The 21,344-nt window shown below is 39.6% G+C and overlaps 1 protein-coding gene across 1 annotated transcript in view; it reads left to right on the forward strand.

Moving 5' to 3' along the window:
* FUT9 (fucosyltransferase 9) overlaps positions 1-21,344 on the forward strand; it is a 200,679-nt gene that overhangs the window by 122,479 nt on the left and 56,856 nt on the right. Inside the window, exon 3 of the mRNA XM_004710912.2 lies at positions 21,165-21,276. Within this exon, the coding sequence (XP_004710969.2) occupies positions 21,247-21,276 (30 nt within the window). The 5' untranslated portion in view covers positions 21,165-21,246. The remainder of the gene's footprint in view (positions 1-21,164; positions 21,277-21,344) is intronic.

Genomic DNA, 21,344 nt, shown 5'->3' on the forward strand with positions numbered 1-21,344 from the left:
AGGCTGGTGTGCTTCTTCCATGTGGGCTTTGTTGCTTCTGAGCTAGATGCGGCTTGTTTACCTTCAAGCCTTTAATACCCCAAACACTCTATCTTTTGATAGCCAGGCACTATCAACGTTCTTCACCACATTTACTTATGCACCCATTTGTCTTCAGCAATCATATCAGGAAGGTGAGCACACAATGATATGATTCTTTGTTCTTTGATGCCTGATAATTCTTTAAAAATTTTCTGTTAAGCTATTTAACTTCATCATTTCCTCCATTTGCCTTAGCTACTCTATGATTAAAAGCAAATTTCAGAAATGCTTCCTATACAAGATTTCTTTAAAGTGTCAAAAAGCAAGGATGCTACTTTGAGAACTAAAGTGAGTCTGATATTTTCTCTTTTTTTATCATTTTATTGGGAGCTCCTACAACTCTTTATCACAAACCATCCATCCATCGTGTCAAGCACATTTGTACATTTGGCGCCATCATCATTCTCAAACCATTTTCTTTCTACTTGAGCCCTTACTATCAGCTCCTCCTTTTTCTCCCCTCCTTCCCCACCCCCCAAGTCTGATATTTTCAACAACCTCAAATGCATGTGAAAGTCAGGCAATCAATACAGAAGACCAAAGGTGGGACAAAGCCTTTGCATTATGCTCTGGCAAAGAATAGTGAAAGTACCATGGACTGAAAAAAGAACAGACAACTCTGCCATGGAAGAAATGTAGCCAGCATGTTCCAGAGAGGCAAGAATGTGGCGACTTCATCCCATGTGCTTTGTACATGACGTCAGGAGTTACTGATCTCTGGAGAAGGACATCATGGTTGACAAAGTAGAGGGACAGTGCAAAAGGAGAACCTTGACAAGATGGATTGACACAGTGTCTACAACCATGGGCTTTCACATAAGAACAATTGTGAGGCAAAACTAGGAGTGTTTTTTTTTTTTTTGGTTCTGTTATCAATAGAGTCCCTGTGTGTCTAAATGGACTCAAGGACCTCCAACAACCGCCTCAGATGGTCCCCATCCCTGCTCTAGAGCCTTGTGTTATGTTTTAAGTGTCTTAGATAAGACTGCCCAGCCCAGCAGGTTATTCAGGAAAGGTGACCATAAGACAGAGCCTAGGACCTACCTTCTTAGGATTAGTATTTCATGGTGGCTGGCAGAACTTCACTTCATGATCACATTCTGGAAACAACCAACCTCAAGGGAAATGGGCTCATACTCAGGGTGACCTAGTGAATAATATTGTCCGCTCCTGCACAATTCTCTGGAGTTTGCACTACAAAAGGATGACTTCCGGTAAACACTCTGGACACTCCAGCTCCCTGCCTTTCCTGTTTGATGAAAGACATCCAGGTGCACGAGAAGGGCTCCATTCTTGTTTGCAGAGGGAAGCTCTGCACTGGGAACTCTCACGGACACCACCCAAGTGCCTCTCTCTGTGCAACTATTTTTCTACTGGAAATCTATAATCATAAGTATAGCACCTTCCGGGTGTTCTGGGTGCCATTCCAGAAAATTCTTGCAACTGAAGGAGTAGTGAAGGCCAGAAAGTCAGAAACAAGAGGAAGCTGGAACCCTGAGGAGACACAGAGAACCTCTGAATTTGCACTCAGGAGGCCGGAAGTGAAGACCCAGCGTGGCCCTAGCGCTTGCAGTCAGCAGGGGGTAGAGGGCAGACACTGTTCAGCAGATGAGAAATGGAGGGTTTGGTGTGGACTCGCAGCTTGTGCTGGTATCTCATTTATACCTATGTGACCGAGAACTGTCTTTCAACTTGAGAGATCTGGCCCAGCTCCGAATGGTTAGGACCAGAGGAAGAAGTGATATATGAATAACTGGTGTCAGAATTGAGCATAAAAGTAGATTTGCTACTTAGAGGATTGTGTCCCCTAAGGAGGTACAGTCCTGGGAACTCATAAGGACCTTTCAACAGTGTCCTATAGTGTCACTATGATTCAGCTTCAACTCGATGGCAGTGAGTGTGGTTTTGGGTTTGCTGGGTATTTGATTTCTGTCTTCACCGCTTTCTTAATAAAAAAAATACCAATTTATAAACTATCAAGGGCTCATGAGGAAGGGGGGAGTGGGGAAGGAGGGGAAAAATGAGGACCTAATGCCAGGGGTTTAAGTGGAGAGAAAATGTTTTGAGAATGATGTAAAAATGCGCTTTACACAATTGATGTGTGTATGGATTGCAATAACAGTTGTATGAGCCCCTAATACAAGGTTTAAAAAAAAAAAAAAAAGCAATATGGACATTTGTTATTAGTTGTCCCCAGAGTGAAGATTCTTGCCTCTTCACCCTTCTTGTGCTAGTTGAAATAGAGAAGAGCCCTGGGCCTGGTCAAGCCTATTATTCTAAAGCAGGACTTGACGATGACTAGTTCTAATGGACTCAGATTCGCATAACTAATCGACAGAAGTTCTTTGTAAATACCACAGCAACGCCATATAAAGATGTTCAGGGTTGATGTGTGATTACTTTGTTTTAGGTAGATTTGGTATGGTTCCATAGCACAGATAAGCCCTAAGGGTAAGAAACAACAACAAAAACTGCATGCGGGATAAAGTATACCGAAGGGAAAGTTAGCTTTATAGGCAAGGGCATAGAGAAATCTTTGAAACAAACATTTATGTTGGAAAAAGGCAAGAAAAGGGGCCCAAGCTGGGCAGCCCATAGACAATTGCTTCAAGTGCAGATGAACCATTTTAAATCTAACACACGCTCTTGACACTGATGCTAGCCAGAAGACTTCTGCGGTTGCTAAGAAGCTATGTGTGTCGACGCCAACCGAAAGCTGGTGGTTGGGACCCACCTGGCACTCTGAGGGAGAGAGCTACGTGCAGCCTGCTTCTGTAAAGATGTACAGCCTCAGGAATCCTATGGGGGAAATTCTACTTTGATAGGGTCAGTAAGTCGGAATTCACTCAATGGCAAGGAATTTCATGTTGATATTAGTTGCTGTATGTAACAAATTGACAACAACTAAAGAGAAGATAACAAACTCACTACTGTTGAGTGTATTGCAACTCCTATAAATCCCCACAGCCATCGAGTGGGTCCCAACTCCTAAGCAATTCTATAGGACAAAGTAGAACTGCTCCTTAGGATTTTTGAGACTATAAATCTTTACAGGGACTGATATCTGAAATCTATGGGTTTCAGATATCTTTCTCCCATAGAATGATTCCATAGAGCAACAAAAAACTACTCTCTAGTTTTGTTAGGGATTGTTAGACTGTGAATCCTCATGGACACAGGCTGCCTCCTCTTTCGAGTGGTGGTTGGTTGGTTGGTGGTTGGTTGTTTGCTTGGTGTCAGACATCAACCTGGTGATTAGGAGCTCAGTGCCCAAACCAAAGAATCACCTTCTGACTTGCCATTTGTCTAATTTGTCTTACTACTTGCTGTTTTAGTGGCACAAACTCATGGCAAACTAATGAATAATATTGCCTGATCCTGCATAATTCTCATAATTACATAGAGCCCATTGTTGTAGTTATTATATCTACCTGTTTTATAAAGTGTTTCCCTTGTTTACAATGAGCCCCTGCCAGGCATTGTATGTGCTTGTAGACATATCACTAAAGTAAGAATTGATTGGAAATCTGGGTTCTGGTAGCAGTACAATGACTAGCGACCTTGCATAAGTCACTTAACCAGATGGGTTTCAGATTCCTGTCTTACTTGTTCCAAGAAGCCCACGGTTTTGAACACCCTATTACTGTTGAGTTGATTTGGCACCTAGCAGCCCTAAGTGACAGAGTAGAATCTCTCTGTAGGGTTTCCTAAGTGGCTGATCTCTACAGTAGTACACTGTCACATCTTTCCCCTATGCAGCCTCTGGTGGGTTAGAATTTCTGATCATTTGATTAGCATTCAAGTCCTTTAACCAGTATGTTGCCAGAGTCCTTGATTCTTAACTAACCACCTATTGTGCTCAAGTTGACTCTAGCTCATTATGGCCTTAGAGCAGCAGTGCTCAACTTATGGGTCGTGACCCCTTTGAGGTCGAATGACCCTTTCACAGGGGTCATCCAATTCTTAACACTAGCAAAATTACAGTTATGAAGTAGCAATGAAAATAATTTTATGGTTGGGAGGGTCATCTCAGCATGAGGAACTGTATTAAAGGGTCGCAGCATTAGGAAGGTTAAGAGCCACTGCCTTAGAGTCTTACCTAAGGAAATGAGATAGATTACGAAGGTTCTGTATATTTCCAGAAGGCTCTATTTCAAGATGGAAGCCAATCAATGACTATTATCCAAAAGCAAATATTCAAAACATAAATAACCATCAAATAAGTTATTTCACTGGGGTGGATAATTATAATATGTGTGTATTCTGGTTCAGTGCTTACTCTTTGGACTGTGGACCACAAATTTCACAGTTAGAATCCACCAGCTACTCCTCAGGAGAGAGAAGAGGATTTCAACTTCTGCAAAGAGTTACAGTCTTGGAAAGTCATGCAGCTTTACCCTGTCCTACAGAGTCGCTATGAGTCTGCACTGACTTGATCATGGTGAGTGGATGAGTGAATCTGTTGTGTATTGAAACAGACTTGGACTGCCAGCATTTTCAAATTTTATATTTTGTTCATTTAAGATGTTAATAAAAATGACATGGTCAGACTGTAGCAATGTATTATGAAGGCTATTTATTTGTGGGTTCTAGGATCTTGACACATGCACTTGCTTTTGTTTGGTGCCATTGAGCCAGATCCAGCTCTTAGCGACCCACGTACAACAGAGCGAAGCCCTGCCCGGTCATGCGCCATGCTCACTGTATTGTTATGTTTAAGCCCATTGCTGAAACCAGTGTGTCCATTGATCCTGTTGAAGGTCTTCCTCTTTTTCTTTTATTTTCTACTTTCCTAAGCATAATGTCCTTTTCCAGAGACACTAACATACCAGGAAACTTAAAATTGATATGTATGAGAACAGTTAAATCTTCCAAATTCTAAAGTGATCTTAAGGAACACTATAGTGTGAGCTGTTTCCCTTGCCCAAGATAAATATTTCAGAATAGTGATGAAAGGACATCAAAATGAAAAAACTTAAATAACTTCTGACTGGTAGGAATACATGAAAATTTAAACAAATATATTGCTTTATTCTAACTCCTCATATGCACTCAAGCTCAGATGAAATGCTTTCTGTTTCAATGAGTATGTCTTAAAACTGGGGGTGTTTGGTTTTGAGCCACTTGAAGCACTAGAACACTTCAATTATGTACAATTTCTTAACATTATCTCACAGAATATGTACCCGACACATTTGTGTTTGATTTAATTCCTCAGTTACTGGAGTGTATTTCTTTTAAAGCAGAATATGACTACTAATTTAAATGACATATAACTTAGTTTAGGACAGACTTTAAAATGTCTGTATTGGAAAACACAATAGAAAACTTAGGGGTAAAATATTAAATTAATTGTTATCCTATTATGCCTGTTGACTCAGAAAGGGGAAATATGTGTAATGCCTAAAAGTATGTTTTCTCAGTATAACATTTCTGGAAAAAAGTATTTTTATTTCACTAAGCCATAGATATTTTTTACCTCAGATCAGAGCTATATTACCAATACCAAGCAGATTTCACTTATTCACCATTGTCAGCAAAAACAAAAATAAGTTGAACTATGGACAAGACTAGAAAAAAAACTGCAAAAACAAACACTTTGTTTTATTTTTAATAACTACACTTCCAGAGGAGAAGATAGTCTTTGCTCTCCTGAACCTCGGTCCTCCCAGAAGGGGCAAAAAACAAACAAAAAAGCATTTAACAATGACCACAGTATCTCACTGACTGCCAGAGAGTCAATACCAACATGCACAGGACCGGGTAGAACTGCCCCTGTGGGTTCTGAGACTGTAACTCTCGACAGGCGTAGAAAGTTTCATCTTTTCCCTCAGAAGCAGCTGGTGGTTTCAAACTGCTGGCCTTTGGGTTAGCAGCCCAATGTGTAACAACTAGGTGTAAATTAAATAAAGTAAATTAAAGTGTCATGATATTTCAGGAGAAGGAGTCAGTGCATCCAAATGGAATGATCAAAGGTGTCATTGTAAAGACCATGGTGTTTTTTAAAGATGCAGCCTTTAAAATGGGGTTGTTAGAGGGGAACGAGGAAACCAGGATTCCCAGTAATGAGAGCAACGAACAGAAGAGCAGGGGCGTGAGGAAACTATGTGGCACAGACTTGAAAGGGAACTTCATTCACTCAAGCCTCGAGTGTGTGAAAGAGTGAGCAGTAAGTCAGGGGCTGAAAGTCTGGCAAGAACTTTAATCATCCGAGTTGGAAGGGGCATAGAGCAATGGTTTTCAACTTCCTAAGGTTCCTAAGGCCGTGAACCTTTAATACAGTTCCTCATGTTGTGGTGACCCCCAGCCATAAAATCATTTTCGTTGATACTTCATAACTGCTATTTTGCTTCTGTTATGAATCACAATATAAGTATCTGACATGCAGGATGTATTTCCACTGTTACAAATCAAACATAATTAAAATGTAGTGATTAATCACAAAAACAATATCCAATTATATATTGTAAAATATTCATTTCTAATTACAAATAAATGAAATTTTGTCTTGAAGCATGGTGTAGCATGGGTAACAGTCTTAATATAACAACAGTAAACTACATTGCTACATTTTGCGACAGTATCCATAAAAAGCCAGTGTGAAGGTTGAAATAGTTTGTTTCTCACAGATCAGAAATTCTCGGGCAGTCTTTGCAAGAGCACAATGAAGATCTTCCACAACAAGTCTACTTCTGTATGTAGACTTCATAACCAACAAGCTGGAAAGCCCTGTTTCACAAAGATGCATTGTTGGAAATGGAGGAGAAGGTGCAACATGGTCTCAGACAGAAGAGAATATGACTGAAAACACTTGATCCAGAATTTTGTAACTGGCATTGTGGAGATATCAGTTCTTGCTGCATTTCTGTTAATAAATTCAATGAACTCCTCTTGTGCTGTCTCAGGAACATTTTCAACGTTGACTGTGAATGGGCTTTTGGCAAATACAAATGGGGTGTCCGGTAGATTTGGAAAGTTAGATGAAGTTTCATCTTACTTTCCAACACATTTTAAAGCTTTTCCTCTCAACAACCATCTCACTTCAGTGTGGAATAACAGAGGATTATTCAGAGCATCCAACTTGGCACAGTTGCGAAAACAGTCAACTGTTTAAAGTGCTTGCCTTTACAAAATTGACAGAACTTATGACGCTTTTCATTACTTCTTGTGTAACCCTTGTGGCAGCTTCTTCATTGCTAATATTTTCGGATGAATCATACAGTGAGTTCCAATGACTTTGGGTGACTCGGTACCAAACGTTGAAATCAGACCAAGGTCCTAGCAGAGCTGGAGCACCATCTGTGCAAACACCACAAAGCTTTCCCCAAGAGCTCCTGTGCTCTTTCAGAGATGAACCAACTGCGTCAAATACATCACGTGCAGTAGATGTTGTTTCAAGAGGTTTGCAAAAAATAAACTCATCTTTAAAGTCTGCATCATTAATATACCTCACATAAACCAGTAACTGTGGACAGTTTGCAACATCTGTAGATTCCGCAAGCTGGATGCTGAATATTGGAAGTGGAACAGATTTAATTTCCTGGATTACCTCAAGAATATCATCAGACATGGCATCTATTCTTCTGTGGACAGTGTCATTAAATAAGGAAATTGCACTCAGTTTCGTAACAAATTCCTCTCTGATCATAACTCAAACAATGTCGTTTGCCACTGGCAACAGTAAATCCTCAGCGATGGTGTGAGGCTTCATAGCTTTGGAGATTCCGAGTGCCACCAAATATGAAGCTTCAATGGCTGCTACGTTCTGTTTGTGTTGCTTGCCACCAGTGTCAAGTGTGGCTTTCTTGAGTCCATCAGCTTTGCTTCTAAAATAGTTGGTAGCCTTGCTGGCAAAGCTTGGATGCTTGCATCAAAATGGTGTTTTATTTTGCTGCTGCCATTATTGAGGTAAAACCACACTGTAAAAAGTCCTCACTATATTTTCTTTTCTTAACATTCTTCTCTACACAATCCATTGTCATGGGATGGTTTGCTAATGAAAAGAATATATAACAATAGCTTTAATAATACAAAAGTTGATACATGGCATAATTCAGTCAATACAGTTCATTAAAGTTTCCTGTGATTCTGTTGTTTTGTTACATACCTGTTACTATCACAAGGGGGCAGTATTCACATCAACCACAGCTGAATATAAAAAGACGGATCAGCACCCAGATTATGGTACAGATATTTTTTTTGGCAGTAGCTGATGATTTTACAGTACATGATTTTACATTTACGCAGTAATTATAATTCATGAAGTGTCGTTTTACCTCCAATACTGCTACTTTCAACACAGTAGCTGCTTTTAACAGAGTAGCTACTTTCAACACAGCAGCTGCTTTCTACACAGTAGCTGCTCTCTACACATGTGTGACTGGTCCATATAAGTATGTTATGGCACCAGCCCTCTCACATACACCTGTATTTGTACAGGGTGTATGTGATGGAATTGGCGCAATGATGTCATCACACTGGGTACTTGTATGTGGGCATATATGCATGTGTGCAGGCCCACCTGGTGACTGACAGATAGAGGAGCAGTGTCTTGGTTCCTAAGACCACCGAAAATATGTGTTTCCAATGTGAAAGGGTCGTTCGACCCTCAAAAGGGTCGCAACCCACAGGTTGAGAGAACCTCTGGCATAGAGGATCTTGAGAAGGGGCATTGTGAAATAAGAGCTGTACTTTAGGATATTTATTCTGGCACACATGTATCAAGTGGATTGAGAGGATGCTAGCTCAACCACTCCTTAACGTGACGAGAAGGCACAGCAGTAGCTAGTAGTGCTGAGGCCTCAGCCAATGGCCTGCTTTCCTGCACCAACATACAATGGGACCACCAAGATCTTTTCAGTGGAGCACTGCTGATACAAAGGTTAATCCAGATTGGCTGCTTGGAGTCACTGAAATTCACCTTAGGGAGAGCAATTCTATGAGTCTGCTCCATAGGGATTATAGTCCCACAGGATTTTTTGCTCAAAATTTACTGGATGGCACACAATAACAACCTGGATCCAAAATATACCCCAGCTCCAATGAGTTGTGACCATTTCTTCACTTGAGCTATATAGAGTTGGTCTGGTAATAATCACTTTGAGTGCATATATTAGTACTTATGATTGAGGCTAGGGGGCAAGATAATAAACAGTCAAGCACTCCCACTTTGTCTCTGTTTTGGGTTTTGAAGTTTTCTAATAGCTGAGTATTTCATTTATCCTGAGACTTGAGCTGTACCATTGATGCAAGCTTTTTAATTATCGCTATCAATGTGACTACATAAAGGAAAAGTGTGAATCTATAATTTAGATTGGCAGATAGCAATTAGAATGCTAATTGATATCTGAGAAATATGATTTTGATAACAGCAAGACAATGTTTAAATGCTAAACCTAAAATCACTTGAAGGCTAAACTAGATGCTAAATTTAGATTCTAAAGGAACAGCAGGGGAGCCCTGCTTCCTTGAGGCTTAAATGTTTGATTAAACTTGATTTCAAGTTATCCTGAGGGAAACTTCAAGAGGAACTTCATTCCATGAGCGAGGCCACTATAGAATATATATAATAGATACTTTTCTTCTGAAACTTCACTATAATGTCTGAAAGCGGTAATCTCATTTTACAAGAAAGAGAAGAAAATCTGCCCAAATGTAGTAAACAGAAATTGTACTTGTTCTTCTTGTCTCGCTAAGGTGAAGTGGTTTGCCTGCTAGGATGCCAATTCAAACGCATGGTGGCCCCAGATGTTTCACTTAGTGTAGACCTGTGCCCCCTGTGTTTTTATGGCTGTGATCTTTTGGAAGCAGTTTGCATGACTTTCTTTTCCACTTTGGGTGGGCTTTTGGGTGGGCTCAACTGCTAGACCATCAGTTGGTTGTCCAGCACTTAGCATTTCAGCTCCACCCACAGCTTTCATAAGGAGATGGTATTGTACTTGGGAGGTGTCGTCAAGTAGGTTTCAACTCACAGCGCTGTTACACACAGCAGAATGAAACCCTGGCCTATCCTGTGCCATCCTCAGCATCGCTCTGGTGCCTGAGCCCATTGTGGCAGCCCCTGTGCCAGCCCATCTCCTGAAGGGCTTCCTCTTTCTCACTGCCCTCCACTTTACCAAGCGTGTGTTAGCCTTCGCAGGGGACTGGTCTCTCCTGACAAAAGATGAAGTCTTGTCCCCCTGACTTACAAGGAGCACTCTGGCCTGACTTTTCTAAGAGGGTCTTTCTTGTCCTTTGGGCAGTCCATGGTATTTCATTCTTTTCCTCCAGCACCACAATGGAAACACAACAGTTTTTCAATTCTTCCTTATTCAGTGTCCATCTTTCACATACATTAAGGGGATTGAAAATAGCATGGCTTGGGTCAGGTGCACCTTAGTCCTCAAATTAACAGCTTTGTTTTTCAACACTCTAGAAGTCTGGTGCAGCAGATTTGCCCAATACAGCATGACTTTTGAGCTGTTGACTGCTGTGTCCATGAGCATTAATTGTGGATCCAAGTAAGATAAAATTCTTGATAACTTCAATCTTTTCTCCCTGTATCATGATGTTACCTATCGGTCCTGTTGTGAGGATATTGGTCTTCTTCACATTGAGTTGTAATTCATACAGAAGGCTGCAGTTCTTTAAATTCATTAGCAGTGTTTCAAGTCCTCCTCACTTTCAGCAAGCAAGATTGTACCACCTCCGTGTAGCTAATAGGCTTCCTCTAATTCTGATGCTACACTCTTCTTCATATAAAGCAACTTCTCTGATGATTTGCTCAGCATGCACATTGAATAAATATGGTGAGAGGATGCAACGCTCTTGCACATCTTTTCTTCATTATTCCCTTGTTCTGCTTGCACAACTGCCTCTTGATCCATGTACAAGTTCTGCATGAGCACAATCAAATGTTCTGGAATTCTCATTGTTCTCAAGTCTATCCATAGTTTGATATGATCAACACTGTCAAATGCCTTGACATGGTCACTAAAACACAAGTAAACACCTTTCTGGTATTCTTTGCCTTGAGCCAAGATCCCTCTGGTGTCAGCAATAAGAACCTTTGTTCCACACTCTCTTCTGAATTCCACCTGAACTTCTGGAAGCTCCTTGTCAATATACCACTGCCACCATTCTTGAATGATCTTCAGCAAAATTTTACTTGCATGTGAATTTAATGATATCGTTCTGCAATTTGAGCATTCTGTTGGTCACGTGTCTTTGAAATGGCTACAGATATGGTCCCTTTCAATCAGTTAGCCAAGTAGCTGTCTTCCAAGCGCTTTCAGTGCTTCACCAGATTGTGGAAATCTTTCTATTGATATTCTATCAATTCCTGTAGTTTTATTATTTGTCTATCAATTAAAAATATCACTTCTATCTCTTTCTTGCTTGAGGGCACTGTAAATAATCTTAGAGCACATTCGTATGCCTGTTTACCTGAGAAGAATCACATATGAAGTCTTGAAGAGTAAAACTCTCCTAAAATGTCAAGATCCTGTTCAAAAACCCTGTAAGCATGACTCTTTGGGATCTAGATTCACTCTCTTCACCTATGATGAACTTTGATATCTAACTAGAATATGTTGGGCCTATGGAATATTTTATCATTTCTTTTTCCTCAGTAAGTAAACATTATAGGCTGAAAGCTTCTGAATAATATAAACACAACTGTCAGCCTTGGAAAGAAAACAAAACTAGTTTTTATTTCCAAAACCTGCTTCTTATTATATCTCTCACACTCAATAATATGGGGTATAAAGCAATGGCAACAAGCCATTGAAGAAAAACAAGCCATGATTAAGAGAGATGGAATTGGAAAACATTCAAAAGGAATCAGAGTATTTTTAAAGCTCCACCTGGTGCCAGAACTGGAAGGAAAAAATAATTTAGAGACATTTACTGGCATTGACACTGTTGCCTCTTTACATGGGTGATCAGTATTACATATTCAGAAATCACTGGAAGAAATCTGTCTCTGTAAAGACTGGCACTACCCAAGAGTCTATCCTGGGTCATTGGCCTGTCCATGGCCTTCTCTTTCCCTGTCATTATTTTAGTAATTCACACACTGTGGATTATGGTGAAAAACCAAGACTTTGCATTTATCCTAGATCTGGTGCCTAAGGTTCAGAGTTGAATAACTTCCCAGATGTCCACATCCATGTCCCTACCACAGGCATCTTCTTTTGCCCTCTCGGCCACAGCACTGTCATCTCTGGCCACTGCCGTCACAGAGCGCTCAGTGCTTTGTTCATGGCCTGCCTATCTCACTGAATCAGAAGCGCTTTAGAAGCTTGACGATGTCTATTTTGTTCATTGTTCTATGCCATAAGTAATTCTTGACTAAATTAATCAATGGCTGGAATTGATTAATTATTCTGGACAATCAAACTTTCACAAAATGTGCTCCTTTTCTTTTTAAAAAATACTTTTATTGGGGGCTCTTACATCTCTTATCACAATCCATACATTCATCCAGTGTGTCAAGCACAAAATCTGCTTCTTAAGTGAGCTGCTCCCCAGCCTCCGCCACTTCAGATAAAAGGTCTTCATTATCATCTAAGTGCCAATTCCCTCCGGGTCACAGCACACTGCTGCAGTGTTTCCTGTTCTGTTAGACTGTGATTTCTGTTTATGATTGACTTTGTCTATCAATAATGTCTCTCAAGTAAGAGTCATTTAATTTGTCTGAACATTCAGTTGATAGAATTAAAATAAAAATATTGCCTTCCAGAATAAACTGACTAAAACTGTCTATGCACTCAAAGCATTTCCTTAGTTGCATGATACATATATTGTTTTTAAAAAATGTTTTCCTTCTGACCTGTGCAATTCAGTGGAATCTGTGATCTGCTTCACATTGACAGAGAAACGATTTGGGCACCTTCTGGGGAGGTTAGAGAAATCAAGTAATGAAGAGAAAGAAATGGATCCTACCACATAGACCATTCATTCTTCTCATCTTTAAAGAGAGTTGAGACCTGTAAGCCAAATGCCTTTTTCCCCTCTCTAGTAAGTGTGTATCAAAACACTGTGGCACTTTAAACAGTATTTAACTGCCATAGGTAAATGTAGGGTAAAATTTCAAGGATCAAAGTTCTGTAAAGAAACATGTAAATAATTTTTGAAGAGCATAAAATAAGACCATCTAACACTTGATTCCTTTCAACTCTTACTTGGTGTAATTTGCATTTTGTCAGAGCACGCTGCTTCAATTCTCTCCGTTCTTTTTTTTATCAGAAGTAAGAAATGACGTTAAGTATAGCCAGGTGCCTCAAATTCATCTACATTTGGAGGATCCTGGCAAAGCCAATGCCTTATCATTTCTTCTAACTGAGCTGAATTCCCTAAGATCAGGCAATGTGAGAAAGAGTTATGAGTAGTTTCTGAATATCTTTCTAAGTATGAAATCAAGGAATATTCTGAAAAATTAGAATATCGGGATCAATTAAGCAAAGTCACAGTATTTTCCCTAGAAATATCTCGGTATCTTGCTAATGACCAGTGCATCTAAAGCCTCTACAAAGTTCTTTATATCAACACTCTCCTTATTTGAACATGATGCCTTTTTAATTTTTTTTAAGGGAATGGCCTTCCTAATGATAAGCCAAAAATAAGTGAGCAAGTCTCACCACTTGTCTAAGCATTTCACTATCTGGTCTCATTTCTTCTAAAGCTAAAATGTTCCTTCTCTGGCAGAATGCTCGACACCCTTTGCCAAGAACACAATTCAACTATATTCGTTCTTTTTCTTCCTTTTATGATTGTCCAGCTTTGGCTTCCTGAGGGAAACTTTTTAGAAAGCAACTACTGGTTAAATGAGAAATAGGGGCATAGTATCTACCTTCTGGTATCAGTAAGTTATCATCATTTTTGAGTTTCACTTTCCCAGCATTCTGCTTATCTTTTAGTAGTAAATGCTATAATCACTACTGTCATGAAAAATGGACTTTCTTTCTGTATAACCTTTGCATTCTAATTGCCAGCCCCTTCCAGAAACATTTATTTTTCTACTAATGGCCAGTAGCCAGCTTCAATCTAGCAAGGGAAGAAATTCCTAATTATTCTGGCGGGGATTCTCTGCACTTATCTTTTAATTCTGGATTCAATTACTGGACCCCATAATTCTGCCATATTAACCTTATTTTAGAAGAAGTTTTCTATTGGAGTGATGGCAGAAGACAGAATCACTGACTATAATCCGATGGATAATAATATGCAACACAACATTTGCTTCCATAGAATAGTGATGCTACTTGATAGATGCTCGAGATGAGAGCTCCAAGTGCTTTACAATCATCACCTTATTCATCTTTATCCTACTTCCTGGAATTGAGTATTAGCAAAAAATGAAGGGAATGTAAAGACACCAAGTTGAAGAAAGATAATGGTGCCCGGCTATCAAAAGAGATAGCATCTGGGGTCTTAAAGCTTGAAGGTAAACAAACGGCCATCTAGCTCAGAAGCAACAAAGCCCACATGGAAGAAGCACACCAGCCTGTGTGATCACGAGGTGCCGAAGGGATCAGTTATCAGGCATCAAAGAATAAAAAATCATATCATTGTGTGCTCACCTCCATGATATGATCACTGAAGACAAATGGGTGCATAAGCAAATGTGGCACAAAAAAAAAGCTGATGGTGCCCGGCTATCAAAAGATACAGCGTCTGGGGTCTTAAAGGCTTAAAGGTAATCAAGCGGTCATTTAGCTCAGAAGCAACAAAGCCCATGTGGAAGAAGCACACCAGCCTGTGCAATCAAGAGGTGTCGAAGGGATCAGGCATCAGGCATCATCAGAACAAATAATCTTACCATAGTGAATGAGGGGAGGAGTGTGGAGTGGGGACCCAAAGCCCATTGGTAGGCTACTGAACATCCCCTTACAGAAGGGTCTCAGGGAGGAGATGAGCCAATCAGGTGCAATGTTGCAATGATGAAAAATACAACTTCCCTCTAGTTCCTAAATGCTTGCTCCCACCCCCACCCCACCCCCACTATCATGATCCCAATTCTACTGTACAAGTCTGGCTACACCACAGAATGTACACTGGTACAGATAGGAACTGGAAACACAGGGAATCCAGGACAGATGATCCATTCAGGACCAGTGGTATGAGTGGCGATACTGGAGGGTCGAGGGAGGGTGGGTTGGAAAGGTGGAACCGATGACAAGGATCTACATGTGACCTCCTCCCTGGGAGATGGGCAACAGAAAAGTGGGTGAAGGGAGATGTTGGACAGAGCAAGATATGACAAAATAATAATTTATGAATTATCAAGGGTTCATGAGGGAGGGGGGAGGGGGGAGGAAGGGGAAAAATGAGAACCTGCTGCCAGGAGCTTAAGTGGAGAGCAAATGTTTTTGAGAATGATGAGGGCAATGAATGTACAAATGTGTTTTACACAACTGATGTATGTATGGATTGTGATAAGAGTTGTGTGAGCTCCTAATAAAACGACTGAAAAAAACAAACAAACCTAGAGCAAATGCTTAGTTACAGATTTGGGTATGAAGGGGAAAAAAAGACACCAGGTAATGAAATAATTTTCTCAATTGACAATTCATTTTAATGCTGGGGTTTCACTTCTAATTCCTTATCATGACCTATGTAGCTAAAATAAATTGGACTGGTTCTATTTTTTTTTAAATGTAATCCTTTTCTTGAATTACAATAGTAATAACAAAGCAAGTAATAACTTAGAATGCTAGTTGCAAATTACAAAGAGTGCTTTCTTTAAAGAAATATCCAGTCAAAACAGTGGTTTCATAGGAAGTTAGAAAGGAATTTTAGGAAGATTGAAAATTGTTGGGGTAAGCACATGGCCAGAGAAATAGCACTGAAGAATTTGTTTCCATCATGACAATACACCTGCTTGTTCTTCTAGGCCAAAAAAGGCTGCCCTACAAATACTTTCATTGTGAAACCTGACCCCATCCACACGTGGCCATGAATCTGTCACTTTCAGCTTCCTTTTGTTCTGGAACCTCAAAGATCACTTACAAGGAACACCATATGTGTTCCCTGAAGATGCCCCATGTGCTGTTTCGACATGATTCAAATTGGAAAGCACAGAATTCCTGGGGGAAGGGTGGAGAGATGGACATACTGCCTTCCAAGAGGACACGCACGCATGGATGGTCATTGAAACGCGAGCTTCACGTTTCTGAATTTTTGTCTAACAAACAGTTCTATGCTTGCATAGCCATAATGTTTTACTTACCTTAATATATTAATAAAGCTGTTTTCAATTGAAAGTCATAAAGTGAGTATTCTAAATTGACTTAAAAGGTAAAAGAGATCAGTTGGCGTGCACAACTTAGGAGTTCAGAAGGTGAATGGAATTTGTGTACAGTCTGGTCAGGTCTTCACCTGACTTCTTCACAGCGGTCGCTCTTTCTTCGTGAAAGATGTCTCCTCGGGCTCACCTGTCCTATGGCTGCAAAGTAGCTGCTGCAATTGCAGGCTTTGCATCTCTTGGCATATTGTGCGCAAGAAAAGACAGCTTCTCTTTCTTTCAACTATCAAACATTCTGATGGAAGCACGTAAGTCATGTGACTCCATCTGAACAATTCAATGGAGCTCCTCAACTCCTAAGTGCACAAATTGGAAGACGAGGTTAGACACTGGATTACATCAATGAAGGCTCCCTGAATAGCCTTGGATGTCGTCAATCCCCCAAATCCATCCCTGCTATACAACAAGAGATGTGTGGAATGCTTGCTGAGAGAAAAATGACAATCGTAGCACTTAAGCAAATTTCCTCAACATTTGGTTTTTAAAAGGATGTTTGGGTTTATAATTTTCAAAACATATTAGGGGAACTTTAGCAAATTCTTTTATTTTTGCATTTTTTTCTTGCACCCTTCTCCAGCAATATGGAAAAAAATTAATAGTCAACATAGAGATGATAGGAAACTTTTTAAAAAATAGGTTCTTTAGAAAATAAAATGGCCCACAGTCAATAGAATGAAGAGTTTTCAATTCTGTCAGAGTTGAGACATATCTCTATAGCACCTGTCTTTTCTGTCATGTTCTTAGCAATCCTATAAAGGATTGTAAAACCCAACTAAATATTAGATATGCATTTTTTAATCTAGAAAGCTATACATTGAGATTTAGGAGGGAAAAGGGAAATGTATGGTCAGCTAGTTTATTGTAAGAGATATCCCTTGTACTGTCTTTGTGGGAAAGGAGGTTGTTTGATTTTAGTACCATGAACTAAAGAGCTGATGGTTGAAGTGATTGCTACATATTTACGCAAGTAACATGCATGTAATATGTTTATGCATGTCACATAATCTACCCCACCCTGCATATTGTTTTCATAAGTGGGCATTCACCACTTGTAAAAACCCATCATTTTTACAGGCTGCCGAGACTTCGATTTCCTGTTCAAACTCTGACACTAAGTTTTCCCTGCTAGTAGCAGACCCTCCCAAGGCTACATTTGAGTATGTAAAGCAGCCCCTCTTCTGACAGGTTTCCGTGCCTGGTCTGCAAGCTGCTTTTTCCAATAGAGGAAGAAATTACTTCCCCTGCCCTGGAAATTGCCCCTCTCCAGGGCAGTCAACCCCTGCCCAGGAGGTGCACAGATCCCTGAACCAAAAAGGGCCATTCAGGCAGGTAGGAACAGCATGTGCATTCCACCCCACTGCCAGTTGGTCAGCAGCCATGCTCAGGCTGTTTGCATCACACACCACAAGGCAAAAAAGAGAGCCTGGCTTCCAGGGAGTATGTGTCCCTAGCTTGGATGACACTGGTCCAACCGACTGCCCAGGGACCTTAAGAAGCACACAGCACCCCAGAGGCATTTCCTGCTCAGCATGGGGCAGCTGCTTGCCAGCCCTGCTTCTGACCCTGGTACCGCATATCTGCACAAGCCTGACTCCCAGGAGTGTGTTCCACCTGATTGTGGTGGAACTTCCTCAGAGCAAATGCACTCTTTCTCCTGTTCTCCCTTCTTATTGCCAGACAAAATCCGCGGCTTGTATCTTCATCACCCAAATATGATCCAAAATAACATTTTGGGATTTCTAAATGAGAGAGAACGAGGCTGAAATTCACATCCAGAATTGTCACAAGACGTGTGGTATATTGTCTGGGTGCAGTGTGACAACACTTCAAAAATAACTCCATCCAGTTAGATATGTGTGCGTATTAAATAATCGGGGTACATTATGTGTGGTAAGGATGTAATAGGCTTTATTTTCAGCATGTCTTTGTTCAGTGCATCTTAACTATTTCTAGTACAAGGCTTCCTCCTGTAGTTGGTAACATCTATTATATGACTGTATCCCTTTGGAAGCTATAAAACAAATCTGCCTTTTACAGCCTTCAATTTGGGGGTTTTGTGATTTCGATAAGGAGAGCTGATTTCACAGGCAGAGGTACTTATTTCCGGGGGTCGCAGCAACGCTCACTTGGTGAGATTGGGTGATGCTACTGAGAGTTTCCACGTTGTTTATAGCACTCCAGGACTGGGACTGGTCTGTCCAGCTTGCATATACTTTGAGGACCAGATCCATGAATCAATACAGTTATTATGATGTGTCTCTTTATCGTTAATTGCTATTTCTTTGTTCATTTTTACTACATTGAGACCTTACGTGCTGTTTTAACACTGCACCTCCTCATATGTACTTTTTTTAAAGTATGCTAAGATTTGGGTTTTGAGTGTGTAAATTATGATTCTTCATATCTAAAGAGCTGAAGTACATTACCACTGAATAATTGACAGGAAGTATTGGTTTGAAATGTTAACTTTCCGATGATTCCTATTAAAAGTTAAGTTAGTTTGTTGTAGCAATGAGAGAGAGAGAGCCTTTGCCTGGAACCTCTTACCTTTAATATTTGGGTTACCTATGCCTATACCCACTGGAAAATATTATGAAATCCTGACTGGCTAAAAACTCCAAATGAATTCCAGTATTAGCTATGAGTTATGCTATTAGATATAATTTTTCTTTTTTTATTAATTGGGACTTAATACCCAGATCATATCAGTTCATACTTCAATCACATCAAGTAATATGGTACAACTGCTAAAACAATGTTTCCAACCATTCATTTTCTATATGGACTCTTTGACCTCAACTCCCTCTTACCTCACCAGTCCCGATGTACTCCCCTCCCCTGATCCTACTTGCTGTCCCAGTAGGTTCATCAATCCTGGGTTTCGTATTCTGAAAAACAGAAAAGCATGTAACACAGCTTCAGGAGTGTGACTGCCAATGACACTACGTGGCTGAGATACACTCTATTATGAATAAATAATAAACAAAACAATATAAACCAAAAATACAAGAAATTTTGGAAACCATACCAGATCCAGCCTGCATTATAAGGGGGGTGGGGAGAAGTCTACAAAGATTTAACTCTTAAGGTCAGATTTATGCCTTTGATCTTCTATGTTCCTCTCTTCTAAGCACTCTAATGACCACTCTCCTCCCAGGCCTTGATTTTAGGAGGGGGAGTTCTCCGGAGGCTTATTTCCATGTAGTTCCACAAATGAATCTCGGGCTTCTACTATCATCCATGCCTTTCTGTGCACCTAAGTCTGACAATGGAGGCTCTGATACCGATCTCTACATTCCCTTTAATTTCTCCATGACTTGTGAAGTGGGAATAACAAGTTTACATTTTACCCTGGTGCAGGTTTTTGTGTTTATGGCAACCTTGAACTCAAAATTTTTCCAAATAACATAAGCTAAATATAGAAAGTGTGTTTCATTTAAGGGGGGAAAGGTTATTTTGAAAATAAAACTAAGAAAGGAAACTCACTTGCCAAAGAGTAGCTGATGGGAAAGAAATTTGTTGTTTGATTTTTGTTGTTGTTTTTGTTTTCAAATTATGTGAGCTAGGTTAGATATGCGGTATCTTGATGAATGGAAATGACTAGTTCCTGTCTTTCAATGGGAGCCTGAGATAACTAAGGGCCCCCGTTTGAGTACATATAGCCACAGAAAACTTTTCTAAAACCTCTCCCAATTAAGGGTATAAAGAACACTTTGGGTGTAGTAGGTTAAGCTTTGGACTGCGAATAAAAAGGTTTACAGTCCAAAGTGACTTGACACTCCACAGGAGAAAGATGTGACTATTTGTCCCATAATTATTTATGGCGCCAGAAATTATAGTATTTTCCGTACGGTGGACATGAGTTGACATCAACTTGATATCAATGTACTGTTACTCATATCACTGGGAATATTACAGAGGATGGCTTCCAATGCCTGAAAATATAGTAAGACAAAGTATAAAAATGCAGTCTTTCCATAATCTTTCTTTTATTCTGAATTAAATGTTAAACCTCAGTTCTTGGAAATAAATGTCTAATAAACTACTGGGAAAATGTGCTCTGAAGCAGAATGAACAAGTCTTGTAGATTTGGGGATGTTTATATTAATTATAATGAAAAATCTAGTTTAAAAATTATTCTTGATGAAATAATAGCACTCAAAAATCAACTGAGGTTTGAAAAATTCTTTAACTTAATTAAAAGCCATGTAGAAGGATTTCAATGTCTAAACCTCAAAAATACCAACAAGGATTGTGAAGTTAATTTGACTGCTGATTTTAAAATTTCATATAACTTATTGCATATACATATTTTCCAAAGCAGTAAATCAATCTACATTTTTATGAGAGCTATTCAGTTCTACAATTATAATTTGAATCACTAATATGTCAACATACAGCAATTATGCCCTACATTTTTGTGTGTTGACAATTCTAAGATTACTTGTCTTAAAATTTACTACTGACATTTCTTTAGCAATGATCATTAAAGAACCATAATGTTCTATATTAATATGCAAGTACAAGTAACATATTTATAATAATTATGATTTTATTCTAAATCTTAAATGCCACTTGCATCAGTTACATATCCTATCTTTATCACAAATTGAGCAAACATTGTAAAGTTCAACAATGACTCTTATATAGCACTTTTAAAATCTGTTCAGAAGAACTATGGCTTACTTTAGTTTTCAAAATGATGTTTTGTGATTTTATAATTCTTGTGGCACATTTTACATAAAATAAAGGGGCGTAATTTCACTGAACCCATTTCTAATATATATTTTCAAAACAGGGTGACAACTTTATGGCCTTGATTCATCCTCGTATCATAATGGACAGGCTGGAAAGAAGGATTTGCCCGACTGTGTAGGTGTATGATATTCAAGCAGGAAACGCTGTCCAAGGTAAGTTAAACTTTCTACGTAACATGTGTCTTACTTAAGACCCAAGCAATATTTTCCTAATAAATTAT

The sequence above is a fragment of the Echinops telfairi genome, unplaced genomic scaffold (genome assembly GCF_000313985.2).
Source record: "Echinops telfairi isolate 266 unplaced genomic scaffold, ASM31398v2 ScPeMD7_3533;HRSCAF=4204_0, whole genome shotgun sequence".
Lineage (NCBI taxonomy): Eukaryota > Metazoa > Chordata > Mammalia > Afrosoricida > Tenrecidae > Echinops > Echinops telfairi.